The sequence below is a fragment of the Macaca fascicularis genome, chromosome 10 (genome assembly GCF_037993035.2).
Source record: "Macaca fascicularis isolate 582-1 chromosome 10, T2T-MFA8v1.1".
Lineage (NCBI taxonomy): Eukaryota > Metazoa > Chordata > Mammalia > Primates > Cercopithecidae > Macaca > Macaca fascicularis.
Genome location: NC_088384.1, coordinates 98434058 through 98455929, shown reverse-complemented (window position 1 = coordinate 98455929; position 21872 = coordinate 98434058). Strand labels below are relative to the sequence as shown.

At 44.6% G+C, this 21872-nt stretch overlaps 1 protein-coding gene across 21 annotated transcripts in view; it reads left to right on the top strand.

Moving 5' to 3' along the window:
* The window catches only part of PTPRT (protein tyrosine phosphatase receptor type T), a 1114889-nt gene that overhangs the window by 827748 nt on the left and 265269 nt on the right, over nucleotides 1–21872 (top strand). For 15 of the 21 annotated variants that reach the window (XM_074003238.1, XM_005569031.5, XM_005569028.5 and 12 more), the window contains exons 10-11: nucleotides 12331–12532; nucleotides 13890–13992. In XM_074003238.1, coding sequence (XP_073859339.1) covers nucleotides 12331–12532; nucleotides 13890–13992 — 305 coding nt within the window. Of the gene's footprint in view, nucleotides 1–1667; nucleotides 1979–12330; nucleotides 12533–13889; nucleotides 13993–21872 lie in introns of those variants that run through there. The other 6 variants (XM_074003244.1, XM_074003242.1, XM_074003243.1 and 3 more) reach the window with 1 other exon arrangement.

The window sequence follows — 21872 nt, the reverse complement described above, 5'->3', positions numbered from 1 at the left end:
CGCTGTAGACATAAGTGTCTCTGTGGACAAGTCAGAAACGGCATTGCCTTCATGACCTAATCTTAGAAGTCACAAAATATCACTTCCCCCACATTCTATTGGTGAAAGCAGTCCCAAGTCCCCTAAGACTCAAGGGGAGTCAGGGGATAAAAACTCCACCTTTTAGTGAAAGCAATGTCAAAGGGTATGGAGCTATTTTTTAAAAAGCACCAAAAGGACTTTCTACTTATACAAGTTTAGAAATTCAGACCCAGAGGACAAGACCTTCACCACCTTGGACCTCCTTAATTATTAAATGCATAATTACTGAGCCCCAACTCTGTGCCAGACAGGCATGGCTTCTGGGCTTGCTTGGCAAGTCCCTCCTGAGTGGGGTGGGCTCAGCAGACCCTCTACAAAGCCTTGTGTTCTAACAGTTGCAGCCTCCCCTCAATCAGCCCCTCTCTCTAGAAACTGTTCACACAGGATGTGCACAGAGCAGCCAAGGCCAAGGTGGCAGAGTGGGGCAGAGGAAACTGGACTTCAGGATCAGAATGACCTCATTTTAAATCCCAGCTGTACCACATTCAGGATTTGTTACATTTTCATTCTTAATCCTCATTTATTTGGTAAACCTTATTGACTCCTTCTCTATGCCAAGCTGGGTGCTTGGCAATTATTACAATCAATAAATAGAATCCAGGCTTTGCCCTTAATGAAGGATTTGTTCCAGGCTGTGTCTGCCAGAAGAGCTGTGAGTATGGCTGCAGGGTTCCAAGGAGCAGGGTCATGGGATTATTTAACTTCTTGCATCCCATTCCCCAAGCCAACTGGAGAGGAACTGGTCATGCAACTTAGCAACTTAACCAGGTTAAACTTAGCAGAACAGAAATCAGCTGAGTGTGAAGTTGGAGGGCAAGCAGCTTACATTCAGAAACCCAAGAAGTATTGCAATACAGACTAAAAGCCATTGGGAATACTGCTAGACAGACTCATTAAACAAGAAGGTTTCTGTGAAAATAACAAAATCATAGCACCCAGGACACCCCAGCATGAGACTAAAAGCTGAAAGGAGGTTTAGGCTTCATATTATTAGTCTGCATTGTGATAGTTCAGGAAGAAGGTTTAGGCTTCATATTATTAGTCTGCATTGTGATAGTTCAGGAAGAAAGAGCTTAGAGCCATCTGAGTTGATGGTGGCCCTGCTATGGGAATCTGACTGCATTCTTTGAAATTTAGGGCAGCTGGGAAGAGTGAATCTCAGAGTATCCCTCCCATGTGAGGCAGGGGAGGGAAGGCAATGAGTCTGGGAAGCAGCCTGGTGCTAAGGATTGGCGGGGCAGAGGTGTTGGTGGAGGGAGCACCTGTTGACAGGAACACACTCACCTAAAGTCTGTCTGGTAGCTAAGGAGCAGGGTGGTAACTCAGGGACGAGAGCCATATGCATGGTAGGCACATAATGTTAGTTCCTGTTATTATCACCCACTAACTAACCCTGCATTTTGGTTGATGGATGGCGAATACTAAGGACCCTGGGCCAGCTGGATTTTGAGCTTGTTTTCTCCCTGTATTTGATCCCACAGCTGACAGGAAAACAGCTGCAGTCAGAGAGCAGGGCATTGATTGGAAATCAGCAAAAGCTGTGTTGGGCAAACAAGTTAACTTCCCCACTCCTGCAACAGCTCTTTGATCCATGGTAACCACGGAAGTCCACACTAGACTAGAGGAAGCCGCTGCAGGGCCGCAGCAGGACTGATAACAGCCAGCAACCACGGGCATGGGTCCCTGTGCTGTCAGTGCTGGGGAAGGAGTGCAGCCTGGGCAGGCCCTGGCACAGCCAACCAAGCCTGCAGGCTGAGCCTCGGACCCTGAAGCTTGGCTTTGGAAAGCAGAGAAGCTTGGCGGACACTGTTCAGAGATGTTGCTGCTCTGTTCTGTTGTTTCCAGAGCCCTTCGGCTGGTGAGGGTACAAAATAGAGCTTCAGTCGCTTAACTCTGGGTAAGTGATGGATCTGAGTTCCAACCCTGGCTTTGCAAGACTGTAATCTAAGTGGTCTTCCCTCGCGCTGGCTAAGACCCACACTCTTCACCTTCATGAATGTTAACAGCATCAGAAGGATGAGACCAGTAAGGTCACTTGCAGGTCTTCCCCAGTGGTTTTCAGCTTTAGGGGGCTCAGGTCTGGGCCCATGTGTTGGCTCTGTCTCATTCTTACATTTCTAGGGACCTCATTCTTCTCCAGCCAGGACTCAGAATCTCTCCAAGTCACTGTAGTCACCTCTCCATCCCCTCTGCTTCTGATTGAAACCAAGCCTTCTTTGTATTTGTTATCTGCATGAGAGCCAGACCCTCCAAAGGGCCTCCAGTGTTGTTCCTCTGGTCAGTTCATTCCTCCATCCCCTTGCGTGAGAAAGTGCTTCTCCAGATTCAGTGTGCATGAGAATTACCTGGACAGCTTATGAAGCAACAGAGTGCTGGGCCTCAGCCCCGGACATTCTGATCAGGAGGTCTGGGATAGACTCATGAATCTGCATCTCTAACAAGCTCCCAGGTGGTGCTGATGCTGTTTGTCTGCAAACCACACGTTTAGTAGCACTGTGGTATGATCCTATATCTCTCTTGATAGCCTACCCTCCTCTTTAATGGCTCTATATTACCCTCACAATAAAATATATACACTTGAGTAGTTCATTAAAGGCTTCCATAATCTGACCTCAGCAGGAGTGCCACCTATTGTTGTCTAGTTTGTGCACTGCACAAAGACACACTACCAAGGGAATGAAATCCATTAAACTCTGTGCTGTGTCTGCCAGGAAGAATATGACTGGGCAGTAAAAAAGGCATATCTTTTTCTTCTCACAAAGGCAACATCAGCTCACTGAAGTACAGGAGGCTGAGACTGAGTTGAGACAGGCACCTTTTTCTACTTTGCACAAAAGCACCCCTTAGGCAAGCAGTGGTCCTGCCCAAGAGCCGTTTCTTCTTTAATTCTTCACCATCTCCTGTCATTCTTCCCACCCTTCTCCCATGCCCCTCATGTGGTTAACAGCTTCGCACTCTGGGGAAGGCATCTGGCCCCAGAGACTCAATCTGTCTTCTCTGCCATATGCTCGTAAGAGCCATCTTCCCTTCCTTCAGAACAGAGACCTTAATGTGCTTTTCCCGCTCATTCTTGTGGGCCACACCTGTCTCCCTCACCAAACTGTAGGTTCCTGAGGATTCTTTAGAGCTTAATACATGGCCAGGCACCTAGTCAAGAGCTCAATGGATATTTCTTTAGATTCTGTTCTGCAGCCACAAAGATGCTCACAGCAGCCAAATCTCAGCATGCCATTTGTTGTCTTTTAAAAAAATTTATTTTGAAATAATTTTAAGTTTACAGAGAAACTGTAAAAAAAAAAAAAATAGTAGAGAGAGTTTTATACCCTGCATACAACTTTCCCTAATGTTAACTTCTTGCATGGCCATGGTATATTTATCAAAATTAAGAATTCACCTCAGTGCATTATTATTGACTAAACGCCATACTTTTTTTTTTTTCTTTCATATTTCTCCAGTTTTTCCACGGAGGTCTTTTTTTCTTCTAGGCTCTCACATACCATTTATGATGTGACCATTTCTTGGTCTTTCTTTGCATTTCTATGACCTTCACACTTTTTTGTTATGTTTGTTTGCTTGATTGCTTTGAGACATGATCTCACTCTGTTTCCCAGGCTGGAATGCTATGCTACAATTGTGGCTCACTGCAGCCTCGACCTCCAGGGCTCAAGTGATCCTCCTGCCTCAGCCTCCCAAGTAACTAGGACTACAGGCATGTGTCACCATGCTCAGCTAGTTTTTTAAAACAAATTTATGTAGAGATGGGGTCTCGCTCTGTTGCCCCGGCTGCTCTCAAACTCCTGGGCTCAAGTAATCCTCGTGCCTAAGCCTCCCAAAGTGCTGGGATTACAGACATGAGCCACTGCACCTGGTAACACTTTTTAAGAGTACTGTTGAATACTCAATCTGCGTGTATCTGCTGTTTTCCTGTTGGTAGACTGAGTTTATGGGGAGAAAAACCACAGAACACCTGTGTCCTGTTTACCACATCGTATCAGGAGCACGTGATCTCAACACGACTTATCACTGGTGATGCTAACCTTGATCACCTGGTACAGTGGTGTCTTCCAGGTTTCTCCACTTAAAAGCTACTATTTTTTTCCCTTTCCATACTCCATTTGTTCAAAGTGAGTCATGAGTCTGGGAACAACCCACCCTCAAGGCAGAATTAGGCTGTACCTCCTGAAAGAAAGAGTTCAGAGAATTTCTGGTCTTACAATAAAATCTTAACAGTAACTAGTAACTTTGGTGGGAAGTACTTTGAGACTATGCAAATATTGTTTTGCCTTAGCTTCACCCACCCATGTCAGGTGTTATCAAGGTATCCTGCCTGCAGCATTATCATGGTAGTGCTCCAGCAGGCCATTTGAGGACTCCTTTCCTTGGCAGAGCCACGTCTTAGAACGCTTTTACCAAATCCCCTTTGTGCTCTGAGTCCCGCTCTCCAGCATTCTCAGCTTTGAGGGGCCAGCTGTAGCTCCTGGATAGCTTTAACAATGTATCGATGCCCAGGTCCTTCTATCCAGAGAATTTGATTTAATTGGTCTGGGGTGGGACCCAGGGTCTGGCTTTATTTTATTTTAAGTTCCAGGATACATGTGTAGGATGTGCAGGTTTGTTACACAGGTAAATTTGTGCCATGGTGGTTTGCTGCACCTGTCAACCCATCACCTAGTTATTAAGCCCAGCATGCATTAGCTGTTTGTCCTCATGCTCTCCCACCACCCACCTTAGCCCCCAACAGGCCCCAGTGTGTGTTGTTCCGCTCCCTGTGTCCATGTGTTCTCATTTTTTAGCTTCTGCTTGTAAGTGAGAATGTGAGGTGTTTGGTCGTCTGTTCCTGTGTTAGTTTGCTGAGGATAATGGCTTCTAGCTCCAACCATGTTCCTGCAAAGGTCGTAATCTCATTCCATTTTATGGGTACATAGTATTCCCTATTGTTTATGTACCACATTTTCTTTATCCAGTCTATCATTGATGGGCATTTGGGTTGATTTCCTGCCTTTGCTATTGTGAATAGTGCTGGAGCTGGCACTATTTTTAAAAGGTCTCCTAAGCATTCTGTGCTCAGTGGGGACTGAGGACAATGGGCCTAGCCCAGTGTTCTCACAGCTTCTCTAAGAGGCTGTTGTCTCTCTCTCTCTCTCTCACTCACACACACACACACACACACACACACACAACCATTTGCTCCTGAAGGACTTGGGTCCCCTGTAATATTCATCAAGGCCTGTATTTGTCCCCAAAGTCTAGAACTATGTCTTCCTCATCTATGGCTTTCCTGTCCAGAGCCCAGCCACAGAGTCTAGCACAAAGTGGGTTTTCAGTGAGCATTTGTGGATGAAGAGAATAAACAAACCCCCATAGAAGCAAAAGCAGTAGATGCATGTGCACAAAAACAGCAGGTCCTCACATTCTCACTGGCTCCGCAGTCTCAGAAGCACCAGAACAGCAGTACGAGTGCCAGTCATAATCGCGTTTCTGTTGTTGTTGTTGTTACGGTCCTCGGCTCTCTAGGGAAAAAATAAGGGCACCTTGGTCAAGAAGTCATCAGCATGCATGTTGCAGACATCTGTGCATTCTTACTATTCTTCCAAAGGAGTGGGTTCACTTTGTCTTTTTAAATTGTTGGGAAACCAAAGAGCTAATGCTTTACTTTCTAACAAGAGATTACCTTGAGCTGGTTTCCTTTTGTACCAGTTGCCTCTGAGGTCAACAGGATGGCAAAGACCATGCCTGTAGACACTTTTGCAGTGGAGTGGAAGAGAAGAGAAAATATTTTAAACAGTTGTTTTCAGCTTAAATAAAAAATAAATAGATTTAATCCTTTATTTGATGCACCAACCACGTTGGCCTTTTTTTCCTGTGGCTTTGTTAGAAGACTATGAGTATGAGCTGGAAGCCATTGAAGAAATTCAGGAGGAGATGAGATAGATAACTTAGAATGCTGATCCTCCCAGGGGTTTAGGATGAAGACACAAATGTAGTAGCAAGACAGGAGGGTGCTAAGCTATAGAGGATGCTACTGGAGCATTAAGCTGTGCGTGGGCGGGTCTTGACTCATTTTACACTATTGTCACTGGCAGCTAATGCTGCTATCAATATTCTCAATCTTTTAGAATTCTACTTGATCATTGGTTTAATACTACCTTGTTTCTGATCATGATGCTTACATGAACCTGGCTTTGAACCTGACATGTATGCAAGTATATCATAAAAGCACTTGGTTAACCTGATAAAATTATAATGGGTTTCCTCGATTTGGGGTCATCTCATTGGGGGTGATCTTTTTGAATAAATGATCCTGCCAGGCCATCTCTGCATGTGTTCTCTACCACATCACAGCACTGACATTGACACATCAACTGAGAGGACCCTGGTGAAGCTGAGGCAGCAGAGAACACTTCATGTACTGTAGGTGGACATGTGTCCATCCAGCATGCTGCTCAGATGGGAGTTGTAGCTGCTACCCTCACCGCAGCTCAGGCTTTCACGGTGTCACTCCTCTTGGCCTCAGTTCCCTCAGCTGCAGAATGGCAATCATCGGAAAAAAAATCCATATCATTTTTAGAAAATTTAATGAGGTGGTTTTTATGTGAGGCCCCTCCCAGTGCCTGGACGTAATGAGTGCTCCAAAATGGTGTTTTTGTTATAATTGCATCTTCTAACCACATGTACCTGAGCCCTGGATGCTTCCCTCATCCCTGCTTGATCTTATCTCTTCCCTTAGTCCCCAGGTACCATCTCATCCACAGAACCAGAATCTTGTCACCTGCTATCTCTGAACCCGGAACCAATGTAGTCACACCCTGCCTCTAGCCCAGTGTCAGGAGCACAGCACAACTCAACCCAAGCATGTTCAGGAAACAAACAAGTCCTTCCTGATGGAATTCTTTGAGGGAAATAATTTCCTTCTGTTCTCCCTTCCTCTCTTGCTCCTTCTTGTGGCCCAGATGGAAAAGTGACCTGTTCTCCTGAAGATGTTCTCTGGTCCATTGCAGTCAGAGCCTTGGTACAGAAGCCAAAGCCACTCATGGACACTCTGGAGCCTTCCTCCCAAACCAATGACTTGTCTTCCAGGAGTAAAGAAATGGGGGTCACTCTGCAACATAAATTAAAAGGGAAACTAAGAATTATAATTTTACCCTTGAAGAACTTGAGGCTCAGAAAGGTTAAGCAATCACTCAAGCCACACAGCTAATTTAATTATTCATTTATACATGCAAAAGGATGAAATGTTGAACAAACACCAGATACGATTTTTGCCTCCTTGGAGCTTCAAATCTAGTATAGAGGTCTGCAAACTTTTTCTATAAGGGCCAGAGAATAAATACTTTAGGCAGCGTGGGCTATAGGGTATGTGTTGCTACATTGCTCTGCTTTTGTAGTGTGAAAGTAGCCGTAGTCCATATTTAAATCAATGGTGTAGCTGTTTTCCAATAAAACTTTACTTACAAAAACAGACGGTAGATTGAATTTGACTTGCAAGTCATATTTTTTCAGCTCCTGGGCTGGTAGAAAAGGGACTTATTGATGAAATAATTACATGGTTACATGGAAAGTTAGTGGCTCAAAGGAGAGATAGATGACTCTGGAAACATAAAATAAGAGAACCTGAGAGTCAGAGAAGATACCCATAAAAAGAGTCCCTGTAAGTGAGGTTCACTAAGGGTGAGGAGTCATGAATGAGGCAAAAAGGAGGCATGGGAAGGAGTAAGAGGCCCAAGCTGATAGAAGAGCTGGTGCAAGGTCCTGTGGCAGAAAAGACCGTAGCTCTTTTTAGGTACTGAAGTAAGGCTTGGGGTGCTGGGGGGAGGACAAGAGAGGTCAGCTCATGCACTGAGCTGATTAAGACCACATGACAAAGACACACTCTTCATCCTGAGAGCTATGGGAAACCGTTGTTCTTATGACATGATTGGTTGTTGTTGTTGTTGTTGTTTTTGAGAAGGATTTTCACTCTTGTTGCCCAGGCTGGAGTGCAATGGTGCCATCTTGGCTCACCGCTACTTCCGCCTCCCAGGTTCAAGCAATTCTCCTGCCTCAGGCCCCCGAGTAGCTGGGATTACAGGCATGCACCATCACACCTGGATAATTTTTTTTTCGTATTTTTAGTAGAGATGGGGTTTCTCCATGTTGGTCAGGCTGGTCTCCAACTCCTGACCTCAAGTGATCCACTTGCTTCAGCCTCCCAAAGTGCTGGGATTACAGGTGTGAGCCACCACACCCAGCCTTGGATTTTTGTTATGAAGCACCTGCTTTGATTTCTGGCTGGGGATCCTACTGTCAGTAACTGAAAGAGAAGGGGGACATCCTTGAGTACTTTTTGCAGCCAGAACCCATGCCAGGAGCCCAGGGTTGATTGCAGCCGTGCACCCTTCCCCCTACTAACCCTTTATTTTATGTTTGCTATTCTAACAAATCTTTCGTTTTCCCCACTTACAAATGAAGGTTCATATTGTATTATACGTTTACAGCCACAGCTCCCTCCCATCCCATTTTTCTCACCTTCTTTCCCTCCCCAGCCCGATCCCCCACTAACTTCATAAAACTTGCAAGTTAAATTTTTCAAAGACTGTTTCTGACAAAGCAGTGGGAATTAGATTTGGTGAAGCCCTTCATAAAAAATTGAAGACATGCTATATTAACATACATTGATTTATTCATAGTGTTTCATTACAAGTAAGTGAGGATCCTGTAATACCAGGAAAGGTTAGGAGAGCAGAGGAGCGCGGTGTATTATATTGACAGCTCGGTGGAAATTGAGTTGCTTTTGGATTGAATTTGGAGCGCAGGAAAGGAATTGGCTAGTAAATAAGGCATGAGTTTTACCTCCCAGTGTCTGTATATCAATGTGGTTGCCACCAGTCCATTCAGGGGAACAGGGACAGAATTTTCAAAGAATGCAAGCACATGTCCTCTCCACTGGTGCACTGGGGTTGGTGGCTACAGGCTGTACTCTCTGAACATCTCCCCTTTTCTGCCACAGTGGAAACCAGAATCCACCTGCACACTGAAAACTCCATTTGCCCCTGTTTGCTTGCCGCTCTGCGGTGGCTCTGGGCTTTGCTCCGTCCAAACATTTTCCCACCCCAGGCCTTTGCCCACACGGTTCCCTCTGCCTGGAACCTAGAACACTCCTCTTCTGACTCAGGATTGTCCCTCGGGCGTCCATTGTACTCTCCTGAGATACCTCCCTGAGCACTTTTCCTTAGTTTGGTCATTCTCAAATGCAGACCCTGAGATGAGGATTTGAATATGAGCAGTTTGCTGAGAAGTATAAGAAACACCAGTAAAGAGGTATGGAGTGGGGAAGAGAAAGGAAAGTCGCCAATAATCACTGTATTTTCAAACCAGCTCCCTCTAGAGGCAAGTGGAGCTGAGGCTCTCGGGGAAATTGGGATGCTGCAGGGATGCCAAGGAGGGGGAGCTTGCAGGAGTATAAGGAAGGGGAGCCTAGAAAATTTATGCATCAACTCCCATCAGGGCTGGGTGTTAATTACCCCCCGTTCCCAGCAAGCACCCATGGAGAAAGTCCTCAAGCAGAGAGGCAGATAGATGCCTGTAGCACTTGCCTCTGAGAAGGACTGGGGTGGGCAGGGGTGACTGGAGGGAACGCTGTAGACAGGTCCACCAGAGCAGCCTGAAGCTAACAGCCACCTGCATGGTGCACATGCATGCTCAGGTGCTGCCTGAGAAAAGCCCAAAGCCCTCAACTCCCTGCATTTCTACTTCCTCCTGCACACTCTGCTGTAGGCACAGTCTGACCTTTTTCCAAAAAATACATGGTGCCATTGCCAGTAACAGCAAATTGCTGATTTTTGAAGGGAAGTTGGTGTGCTTCCTTTTCTGCCTGGGTTTGGCCATTCTTGACAGAAGATGAGTGATGTCAGCTGTCTATATCGCTGGCTTACCTCTCTCAAGAACGGAAGTCACTTGGGGATGAGGCCTGACTTGAATTCAGTTGGGCACCCCCAGCAGCACACAGTGCAGGACCTAGAATACAGGTGTACACAGGAAACACTGTGAAGGAGCAAGTAAGTGGATGAGTGAATGCATTTTGCAACTGATGCACTGTCTCCAGGCCAGGCAGTGTGGTATAGAATATAAAGTACAGGCTTTGGAGTCAGACCTGCCTACTACAGTGTCAGCAAGAGATTGTTGAATGTACCTGAGAATGCCTTACTTGCTACTACCTGTGACAACATGGATTAATTCCACGGACATAATGATAACATTGAGAGAAAGAAACCAGAAACAAAAATGTGCGTTTCATAGGATTGCACTGATACACAGCGCAAAAACTGGCAAAACTCGTCTATGCTGTTAAAAGTCAGACAGAGGTGATCCCTGATGGGGGTAGGCAAGTAGGATTGCAAGGGAGTGTGAGGAAAAAGTTTTGGGCCTGGTAATGGTTTGGTTTTTGATTATATGACTGTATCCAGTTTTCAAAAATTCATCAAGAGGGATGCTTTTCTGTATGTGTATTATACCATAATTAATTTTTTATTTTTTAGAGGCAAGGTCTCTCTCTCTCACCCAGGCTAAAGTGCAGTGGTACAATCATGGCTCACTATAGCCCTGGACTCCTGGGCTCAAGCCATCTTCCCACCTCAGCCCCCGAGTAGCTGGGACTACAGATGTGCACCACCAATCCAGCTAATTTTTTAATACTTTGTAGATACAGGGTCCTACTGTGTTGCCCAGACTGTTCTCAAACTCCTGGTTCTAGCAATCCTCCCACCTTGGCCTCCTAAAGTGCTGGGATTTCAGGTGTGAGCCACCACACCTAGCCAAATAAAATATTTTTAATGGAACAAACCACGCAAGACAAACAAAAAAATCTTGTTTGCCACTTTACAACTGTGTAATTTCAAGATGTGACACTCAAAGTGTGATCCATGGGACCAGTGCTGGGCTACCAATTGTTAGTTATTTTCACCCTTGAGCAAGTGCAGAAATTGAGAGTGCGCCCTTCAAAACTCTTCTGGTATCTTGCTGTGACACTCAAGTGTATGATCGGGGAACAGTAGACACAAATCATTCCACAGGTGTAGACCAGTTTAGTTATTGCTGAACTCACATGTCACATGGGGCATGGTCTTCATATATCATAGACAAACTGTCTCCATATACAATTTGAAAAATTTGGATTGCATGCAAGTTGCTTCCATTGGCACCTCAGTTTCTCCATTATTAAAATGAGAGTAGCTATCCTGATGCCCCCAAGGATTTGGGGAAGACAAAAAAGATAGTGCACGAGGAAGCACCAGTCTGCAATTGCTATCTGTCTGGAATATGGGGCCCAGGATCTGCATTTTTAACAAGCCTCATAAATCTCATCACGATGCTGTACCTGGACACTGTTCTATGACTACAGTGTCCAGTATGGTGGCCACTGGCTACATGGGGCTACTGCACTTGTGAAAAGCAGCAGCTGGTCCAAATGAAGATGCACTGAAGGGGTAAAAAACATGTTTGTAAGACTTCATATGAATAGTAGATTGTAAACAATTCCATTCAATGTTTATGTTGTCTACAGATTGAAATCATAATAGTTTGGATACACTGGGTTCAACAAGATGTGTTACTAAAAGTTTTTTTTTTTTTCTTTTCATGAGACTGTTAGAAAATTCAAAATGACATCTGTGGGTAACCCTCTGTTTCTTTTTTAAAATTTTTTTGTGGGTACGTAGTAGGTGTATATGTATTTATGGGTTACGTGAGGTGTTTTGACATAAGCATGTAATGTGTAATAATCACATCTTGATAAATGGGGTGTCCATCCCCTCAAGCAATTATCCTCTCTGTTAGAAACAATCCAATTATACTCTTTTAGTTATTTTAAAATGTACAGTTATTTTTGACCATGGACCCCCTGTTGTGCTAGCAAATATAAGATCTTATTCATTCTTTCAATTTTTTCTACCCATTAACCATCCCTCTACCCTCTACTACCCTTCCCAGCCTCTGATAACCATCCATCTACTCTCTATCTCTGTGAGTTCAATTATTTTAAGTTTTAACTCCCACAAATCAATGAGAACATGCTTTGCTCCAGTGAATGAGCAATGGGGTATTTGGAGGCTGGGATCATCTGTAAAGTGGACAGCAACAGGCAGCTTAGCAGAATCTGCTGGCCAAGCTCACATGCCCGCCCCTTCCCCCACCTCCCTAAGGTTCCTCCAAATGAGCTCCATCCAGCTTCCTGAGTGAGGCATTGATTTGTTTGTTTGCTGACTTGTCCTACAGATCAACTACAAGGCTGTTGGCTCGCTGGACCCAAGTGCTGACCTCTCCAGCCAGAGGGGGAAAGTGTTCAAGCTCCGGAATGAAACCCACCACCTCTTTGTGGGTCTGTATCCAGGGACCACCTATTCCTTCACCATCAAGGCCAGCACAGCAAAGGGCTTTGGGCCCCCTGTCACCACTCGGATCGCCACCAAAATTTCAGGTATCTCTGCTAGAAAGGAAAAAGGGAAAAAGGTTGTTTCACTCCCACTTCCTAATTTTCCTTGAAGTGGAAATTTTTCTTGAATTGTCGCCCTGTGATATGGGTGGAATTAAGAGGATCCAGTCCCTAGTGAGTTACCATTGTTGTCTCCTATGAAGAAAATCTAAGTGATGAACTTCCTAAAGTGTAAAAATTAGATTAATTAGGTGGCGAGCCACTAAATAATGTGCCCACAGGGTTGTATTAAATAGTACATGTGTGTGTAGATAATGTGTATTGCGCACAAGTTGGTTATTAAATTCATTTCAGGAACATTCTTTTTGCCAGAACAAGACAGCACAGGTTCTCATGAAATGCCTGATGAATGAATGAATGAATGAATGAATGAATGAATGAATGAATGAATAAATATTATAGGGCCACAGCAGTCCAAAATTACAGACTGCCATCACCAGTAGGGCCCCCTCTGCCACTAGACAGCAACAATGAAGAATTATTTCAGAACCTTTTCTACAGCTTTCATTATCCTAAATATCTATGCAATTCTGGTCTGCATACATACATATTTTGCACATGGTTTTCCAGAAAAACATGTTTTTTTTGTAGCTTAATGTTTTCTCTTATCTTTATCCCATAAGTATTTCCTATGTTGCTACATTGCTTTCATTATAATGTTCTGTCAAGTGGATGGACATAATTTAATTATACATTCCCCTGTGGTTGGATATATTTGGTGCTTCCATGTTTTTACAAAATAACGCTTCAATAAACATGTTACAAAATAAAGTTTCATTCATTGGTTTGGATTATAACTTTAGAATTAAATTCAGAATTTGGAAAAACTGAATTAAAAAGGATGTGGGTTTTAATAGCTGTTGCTACAAATGGCTAAATTACCTTCCCAAAGGAATAGATATAGTTGCATTCCTATCAGCTGAGTATGAGGGAAGGGGAGGGGTCTCATGAATTTAAAAAACAGGTAGGGAGGAAGTAGTTCATAATTGATTTAATTTGCATTTTAAATGTGTTTAGCAGAGTTGATTCTGCTTTCACTTCTTTGTTAGTACTTACATTCCCTCCACATGTTTATTAGGTGTGAAATGTTTTGGTTCATGTAGGTTACCGGACACATCATTGCTACCCTTCCCTACACTACTGCACCTTGAAGAAACCTACTGTGGGCAGGTTGGGCATCAGGGCCTCCTTTACTGAAGGCCTGCAAGGCTTCTTATCCAACCCCTTTCCTAAACGTCCTCCCTCTGGTCATGCTGTGTCTTTAAGGATGGCAGCAAGGGGCGGTGGGGAGCCAGTTGGGAACCTGTCCTGAACTCACCTGCACTCTCTGTTTCCTGTCCAGCTCCATCCATGCCTGAGTACGACACAGACACCCCACTGAATGAGACAGACACGACCATCACAGTGATGCTGAAACCCGCTCAGTCCCGGGGAGCCCCTGTCAGGTGAGGACGGTTCTTCACTTGGAGTCTGTAGTTTTCCTTCTCTGTGCCACATGGGCCTCCAGTTGAATCATGTGACCGGCAATACCCATGGGCAAGACTGGCTAGGAACACAACTTCCTGGGAGGAAGGAGGTCAGCAGCCCCAAGCCCAGTTCAAAGGGAGCCCTTGAGTTCAAGGCAAACCTGGGGAACATAGGGAGACCCCGTCTCCACAAAGAAAAAAATTTTTTAATTAGCTGGATGTGGTAGCACACGCCTGGAGTCCCAACTACTTGAGAGGATGATGTGGAAAGATTGCTTGAGCCTGGAAGACCACAGTGAGCTGTGATCATGCCACTGCACTCCAGCCTGGGTAATAGAGTGAGATGGTAAATTTAGTTAGTGGGGTTGGTGGCCTGGAACACAGTCTCCTGGCAAGGTTACCTTTCTTTGTGTCACTGTCAGTAACAGCCAGATAGACAGATTTGCTGAATTCTGAAAACAACCTGATCAGATATCACAAATCTGACAAGACCTGGGGGCTGGTCCAGTTTAAGGCTGTAGAGGGCTAGAGTCCCATAGGCACACTTGCTGTCAAGGTAAAACTGCTGATTTTACCAAAGATGGTTGGAGTTCAGGAATACACTGAGGCATCTCCATAGCTAAACTGACCAGTGTCAGTTCATGATATCAGGAGCATGGGCATCTCTTTTAAACAAGCTACCCTTTGCCCAAGGGCAGCAATATTGACTGTTGGTTTTGCCCAGAACTCCAGGAAGGAGGACTACAGTCCCTTAAAATGAAGCAAAGCATTGAGTGGAACAACTTTCAAATTGCTCAGTTCAGTTCATCAAGCATAAACTGAGTATGTTATGTACCAGGAATGAGGCGGGGCCCAAGGCCTAAAAACCATTCATTCATTCAACAAATATTTTTATTAAGAATCCACCCTGTCTCAGGCAAGTCTTAAGTGCTTGAAAATATGGCAGTGAACTAGCCGTGGGTAAGTCATGTCCTAAAGAAAGTCAAACTCTAGCTGGGGAGACAAAAACATAATTACAGTACAGTGTGTCCTTGTGGAGATATGTGTAGGTCATTATAAGAGCTCAGAGGAGAGAATTCCCAGTGGAGGAGACACTGAGCTGTATCTTAAATGATGTGTAAGACTTCACCAATGTTGTAAGAGTGTCCAGTGTGAGCACAGGCTTGGAGGAGAGAGATCGCGTGCTATAACAGGGAGCAACCAGGACGGTTGTTTGCTTTAACATAAACATTAAGGTGGGAGTGCTGGGATGAGAATGGGAGTGTGAGAGGCTCAGGCCTGTTTGAAGGGCATGGGCAGCTACTAGAGAAATGGATGCAGCCTCAGTCCTTGTGTCACTGGAGGCTAGGACACCAGCCCAGAAGAGGACTTTTGAGATGGTCTGGATAGCCATTGTCCATCCTGTATCCAGCTTCATCTAGAAATGATAGGCATTGAAGCAGACAGAACCAGCCACCACCAATTTGGAAGTTCCTATGTAGTCTGAAGACTTTGGACAGTGTTCCCCCTAAGTCAGGTGAATCTTTAGTCATTGCAACATGTGTTGATAATGTTTATGGGGCATCTGACCAGAGAGTATTTGTCTTATATTTTACACATTGGTAGTTCCAGGGAAACCCTACATGTGATAAGTCAAAGCAGATGGTTGGGTCTTAAGTCAAATTCAGTTATGAATCCCCTGCTTTTCTTCCAGTTACTCAGATCTAACATTGTCATTTAATTTTCTCGAGATACTGTGAGATATTACCCTCATTTTCAGATGCACATGAAGAAACTGCAGCACAGAAATGCCCAAGGGCATACAGACAGTAAGTAGGAAAGCTGAGTTTGAAGGCAGGTCCCCCAGGTGTCAAATCGTGTTCCATTTTGGCCACCAGTGCCTTCCTCCCTTTCACAATTCTCTCTTCTTTTATACCATAGTATTGGTCACTGTTTCAAAATCTTAGAAAGCTTCCCAGATAGCAAAAGTACAGCCCAGACAAGGGAAGAGGCTTGTTCAGGGTTGCACAGCAAGTTAACAGCTAATCCAGAACACAGCCCCGATCTGACCCAAAGTCTATGATCTTGATACAGCGTGCCAAGGTAACTAAGCCTATAAAACGTTCAGCTAAGGGACCCAATCCAGCTGTCGCCCATAGCCTTTCAATGTGTTTGCATTTAGGCCAGCTTCCCAGTATTCTGGCTGTGGGTGGGGCCATGGAAAGAATAAGAGTTTGGTGGCAACAAACCTGGTATCAGATCCCGTGGTAACAACTGCGTGACCTCAGACAAGATGCTTAATCTCTCTCTGAGATTCAACTCTCCTTATCTGTAAAGTATGGCCACTGACTATTTCATATAGGCTGAACAAAACATGGAAATACCAAGAGTAAGGCAGGCCTGATATCCAGGACTTCCTGACCCCAGCCAGGGTCCAAGCTCCTTCACCCCCTGCAAAGGGGGCCTCTGAGTAGCCCAAACCAAAATGCACATGAAAACTTTTCCAGTTCCCACACAGAGAAGCCCTTACACTTTCCCTCTGAATCGCTATACTCTTTGCACATCTATTTAACAAGCTCATACATCCTAAGATTCAGCAAATTACTAGGAGGGATAAGGGGATGAAAGGTTCCCAGTGGCAATGAGAAATGACAGTTGTCAGGGTGCAAAGGAATAGCATGACTACAAAACAGACACAGGGACTCAAAAATCAAGTAGGCCTACATGCTGTCATCCCTCACAGCCATGCCTGTTTATTACTTGGTCCTGGTTTACCCTGAAAATATGGGTCTGCAACTTACAGGAGCCTGCTAACTTTCATTTAAGGAACAAGCACTTGCTACCAGCTTGTCTCTATATATAACACTACCTGTATTCTCGTAACATTGTATAATAGTCTCCTCATTTTGCAAATATAGAAATTGAGACAAACAGAAGCTAAGTCAGTTGACTCAGGCTATAAAGCAAGCAAGTGGTACAGGCAAAATTTAAACTTAGTTCAAATGACCCAAAGCCAACACTCATTTTACTATACTATACTACCACCTAGGAGAAAGGTATGCATGATATATTTTGGCGACCTTTTTTTTCAAAAAGAAAAAAACCCAGAAATGTCACTGCTCAAAGGGGAAATGGTTGGTGTCTGGAAGTGTCTGGCTGCTTTTCCTCTCAAGGCTCTGGAGCATTGAGGGTGGGTGTATATTCAGTTTCTGGAATTATTTCCAGACTGTTTCTTGAGCATTTGACTAGAAGGGGAAGTGACTAACCAGTGCCACCCAGCACGACTTTCAGGACAACTGGAAGGACAGAAGTGGAAATACCACAATGGATTTCAGTTATCTTGACCTTCATTCACCTTGAACTCTGGGCAGTAGGATGTTATATGAGAGGTAGTTGACCACTAGGTCATGCAACAAATATTTATTGAACACTTACTATGTTTAGGAAAGTGAGCTAACCAATAGGTATACAGCAGGAAACAAGATAGCCACACCTCTGTCCTCTTGAGGCTCCAGTAAACAGTGAGTGAGGCAGGGAGGTGGGACATTAAGCAAACACACAAACAAAATCATGAAATTAGCAAAAAAGTGTCACTGAACAGAACTTGGTCTGTTTGCCCATGCACAATAGAAAGCCAAACTCTGAAGCACTGTGTTTTTGTAGAGAGAAAAGTATATTGCTAGGCAGGAGTCAGGCTTTTGGACGCGGGGACAGGTTTGATAGACAGAAAGTAATGGCGTGATCTGATTGGACATTTGCAATTTTGTGATGTGGGAGGCTCGATCTGACTGGATCATGTCATAAGGTGATGCTATTGGATCATGGATCATGCCATGTGGTGTTGACTTCTTAATCCATCCCCATTCCTTAGTCCAAGCACCTAGGTTCCACCAATTTGTCATGCCTGGTTCATCTGGTGTGCTCGGGTTATGTTTCTTGCAACCTAGGGGCATTGGGCTGCTTCTGCAGTTCCACTGGAAGATGACATGAAACCACAGGTACATTGACTGTAGTGATTGAAAGAAGCAGTAGACTGGCTGGTGAGATGAGCACCACCCAGGAAAGCACAGCAGTGTGCAGTTCTGTGAGTTGAGGAGGTGAAGGATGTGAGAAAACAATATGGACACTCTAAGATCCTGGGACTCAAAGAACTCACTAGATGCACTGGGTTAAGGATGCTTTAAATCAGATTTTACAGTTGATAGTTTTCTGAATTGGCATGTACAGTTAATTGTTCCTTTACTTCCATTGTATTATCTGATCCTCACCTACCTGGTGAGTCAGCTGGCTGGGAAATACCATTTCCATTTTGGAGCAGGAAACTGAAGTCTAAGATGTTAACTGATTGGCCCAAGCTTGTGGGGCTCGTTACAGGTAAAGCCAGTGCATAGACCTAGTATCCTGGCTCTGAGTTCACGGCTCCCCTGAGAAGTTCTGAGTTCCTCTGCCTGGTATGTCACATGATGACTGGGTAGCCCTTTTGTGGGGGTGCTATGAGTAAACCTCCACCAACCAGGGCAAGAGGAGCAAGAGGAATTCTCAGGGGTCCTCCAGCTCTGCCTTGTGTGAACCCGGTCTATCACTTGTGAGCTTCAGTAAGTCCCTCTCTGAGTGGAGCTGTATGTTGTCACACAGACTCACACGGAAACTTTGGCCTTCAGACCCCACTCAGGTAGGCTCTTCTTGCTGCCAACGATGCTCCAACCCTGGCTAAGCCAAACTCCAGCCCCTGCTCTGCCACTTACTGCTCCTCTGAAGCCCCATGGATCTGACTCTATCTGGTAGAACTGAGTATGCAGGGGGGCGAGGTGTGGCAGGGAGGACTGTTGCTGTGTGGGGCTCCCACACCCTTGTCCCTCCAGCCAAACCACCTCAGCAGCTTGGCCTATTTTTCTAATACTCCACAATGGAGATTTATTGCTTTTGTATTGCTTTCCTTGGGCTTTCAAAGATTTATTGGTTTTTAAGTGACAGAATCCCAGAATTGCTTAAAAGATCAATCAAATAGTGACTAGAATCTAATATTCAGTTCTGGTTTGAACATGCTGAGCCTTCTTCCCCCACGCCCCACCTGTCACACTGATATGTGACTGATCTGTAGTAACCTTCATAAGAAAGTAACTGGCCATGAATTAGTCACCTATAATGCAATCCCTGAAGTGAGGCTGGGAGCAGAGCCCCAGGTTCTATAACGGACCATCCCCTGATCCCTGAAGACTTCCTTGGAAATGCTCTTTCCCCCTCTTTCCTCTCCTTCCCATCTAATCAGTCATGGAGACTGGTCCGCTATACTTCAGAACCTGGCCAACCTCCTCCTCCTCCCCCATTACCACTTTCCAGCCTCATCCTGTGGACCTGCACCTGCTGGGATATGCTTGCTGGGGTGCTTGCTGCAGTGCTTGCTGCAGCTTCTCATCCTTCAATCCACCCCCCACTGAATTGCTGGAATGATCCTTCGGAAGCACAAATTGGATCAAGTTAACTTTCCTGCTTAAAATTCTTAAATGGGTCATTGGTTTTCCATTGCATTAAGTACAAGCTTCTTAGCATGGAATTCAAGGCTCATCAGAATCTGTCCTTAGCCTTGTTACTGGTTTCCTTTAATTTCCATCTGCCCCTTTACCAGGTTTTACTCAACAGTGACCTATATAGTTCCTTCATAGTTCTTTCTTGAGCCTTTAATTGTGTTATACAGCTGTTTATATGTATTTTTTTGTTTTGTTTTCTGTTGTTTCTACATACCCCTCAATAGGCTGTGAGCTCCAAGAAATCTGAAGGCTTGATACTACTGAATTCCCTTTACGTGGGATGGTGTCTGGCATCATACATATATATATGTACTTTATACATACTAAATACATACTTCAGTAACTAGTTATATCTATATATAAATGTATATATATTTATATATATGTCTAGTTACTAAAGTATATAAACTAGTTTATATATACATAATATATATATAATATATATAAACTAGTTTATATATATAATATATAAACTAGTTTTTATATATATAAATATGTATATTTATATATATATAAAGTGAGTTACTAAAGTATGTATTTAGTTCAGCAAATCTATTTTGCCCACCTGGTAGATATTAGGTGCTGGGATTATAGAGATGCACCTTGTAGACCCTGCCTTCAACTACCTCTTATTCTGAAAAGAGTGCTGTTCAATAGAATTTTCTGCAGTTACAGAAATGTCCTATATGTGTGCTCTGTGGAATGACTGCCACTGAACATGTATGACCATTGAGCGCCGGATACCAGTTATGTGGCTAGTACAACTGGGAAATTGATTTTTTAAAATTTTATTTTAATTTAAATTTCAGGAGCCATATATGGCTTCTGACTGCCATTTTAGATGGTAAAGGTCTACAGGAAAGATAATCAGATAAAGAAAAGGTGCCAATGAGCCTGTGTTTGGCCAACTTGTTCAGAGGTTTCCATGAGAGTTCAGTAGAGAGGCAGCCATCGGTAGTCTGGTGAGCTCAGAAGCTGGGAGGGCTTCCGGGAGGCAGTGTTGCTTAAATTGAGACCTAGGGAATGAGGGGGAGTTAGTGAAGAAGGGAAGAGTGTAACCTAGAAGAAAGAGCAGCGTACGCAAAAGCACACACAGAGAAGGTACAGGGTGTGTTCGAGGAGCAACAAGTAGCTCAGTGGGTGGAGACAGAGAGATGAGGAGAGAAGCAAAGAAGCAGGCAGGGTCCAGGTGAAGAAGATCTTCACTCTGGATTTAGACTTTGTTTAGAAGGGAGTGTGGAACATTGGGAAGGTGAGTGCCCAACTCTTTGTCCTTCTCTGAGCAGACAGGCCCCTAGCCCATGTTGTTCTCTCTGCCAAGCATGCCATTCTCCACCTCTCTGACATCCAGCTCACATCGGCCACATCCAGGACCATCTCCACTCTTGCAGCAGAATGCATCAACTCTTTCTGAGTTGCCACTCTGTCATGGTCACCCCTCTGTCAGTGCCTTGCATTGTCAGCCTCTGCTAGACTTTGGCCTCCCTTAGGGCAGAGGTGGGTCCCATACGGAGCTCCTCCCTCAGACCTGAGACCTTTATGCTTTTCCTGCCATAGCTGACTTCCCAGTTGGATACACTGAAACAGGAGGGGCTCCTAAAATCAGACCAACCTCATACAATTGCCCCACTGGGTATACTGGAAGCAGGTACTTATTTTCTCTGAACCTTAATTTGCTTGTTGGTAAATGGGAATACCTACATCATAGATCGTTTTGAAGGTCGAATAAGCTAAACTGTGTAAAGTGTGTAAACTGTGTAAACTGGTAGTTGTTTAACCTGCTCTTTGGGGGCTGGGTGTGGTGGCTCATGCCTGTAATCCCAGCACTTTGGGAGGCCAACACAGGCAGATCACTTGAGGACAGGAATTCAAAACCAGCCTGGCCAACATGGTGTAAATCCATCTCTATTAAAAATACAAAAATTTGTTGGACGTGGTGGCAGGCACCTGTAATCCCAGCTAGCTGGGAGGCTGAGGCACTAGAATCACTTGAACCCAGTAGGCAGAGGTTGCAGTGAGCTGAGATCGTACCACTGCACTCCAGCCTGGGTGACAGAGCAAGACTTCATCTCAAAACAAAAGAAAAACATGGTCCTTGGGTTTGGCCAAGCTGTTGAGGCAATGAGTGGCTCTAAGCCCTGGGCAGCCATGGGCAAGAATATTCTCTGAGCCCTGCTGCAATTGCAGCCAATGCCTATCTGCTGTGTATCCCCCAGCACTCATGTGAGATCTATTACATGTGAAGTGCTGGCCAGTGTGGGGCACATCAGGAAACCTACAGCCATCTCCAGGGGTGATCTTCAAAACAATATTACCTTAAAAATAGGAAAGACAATCAGAAAAAGAAAGTGC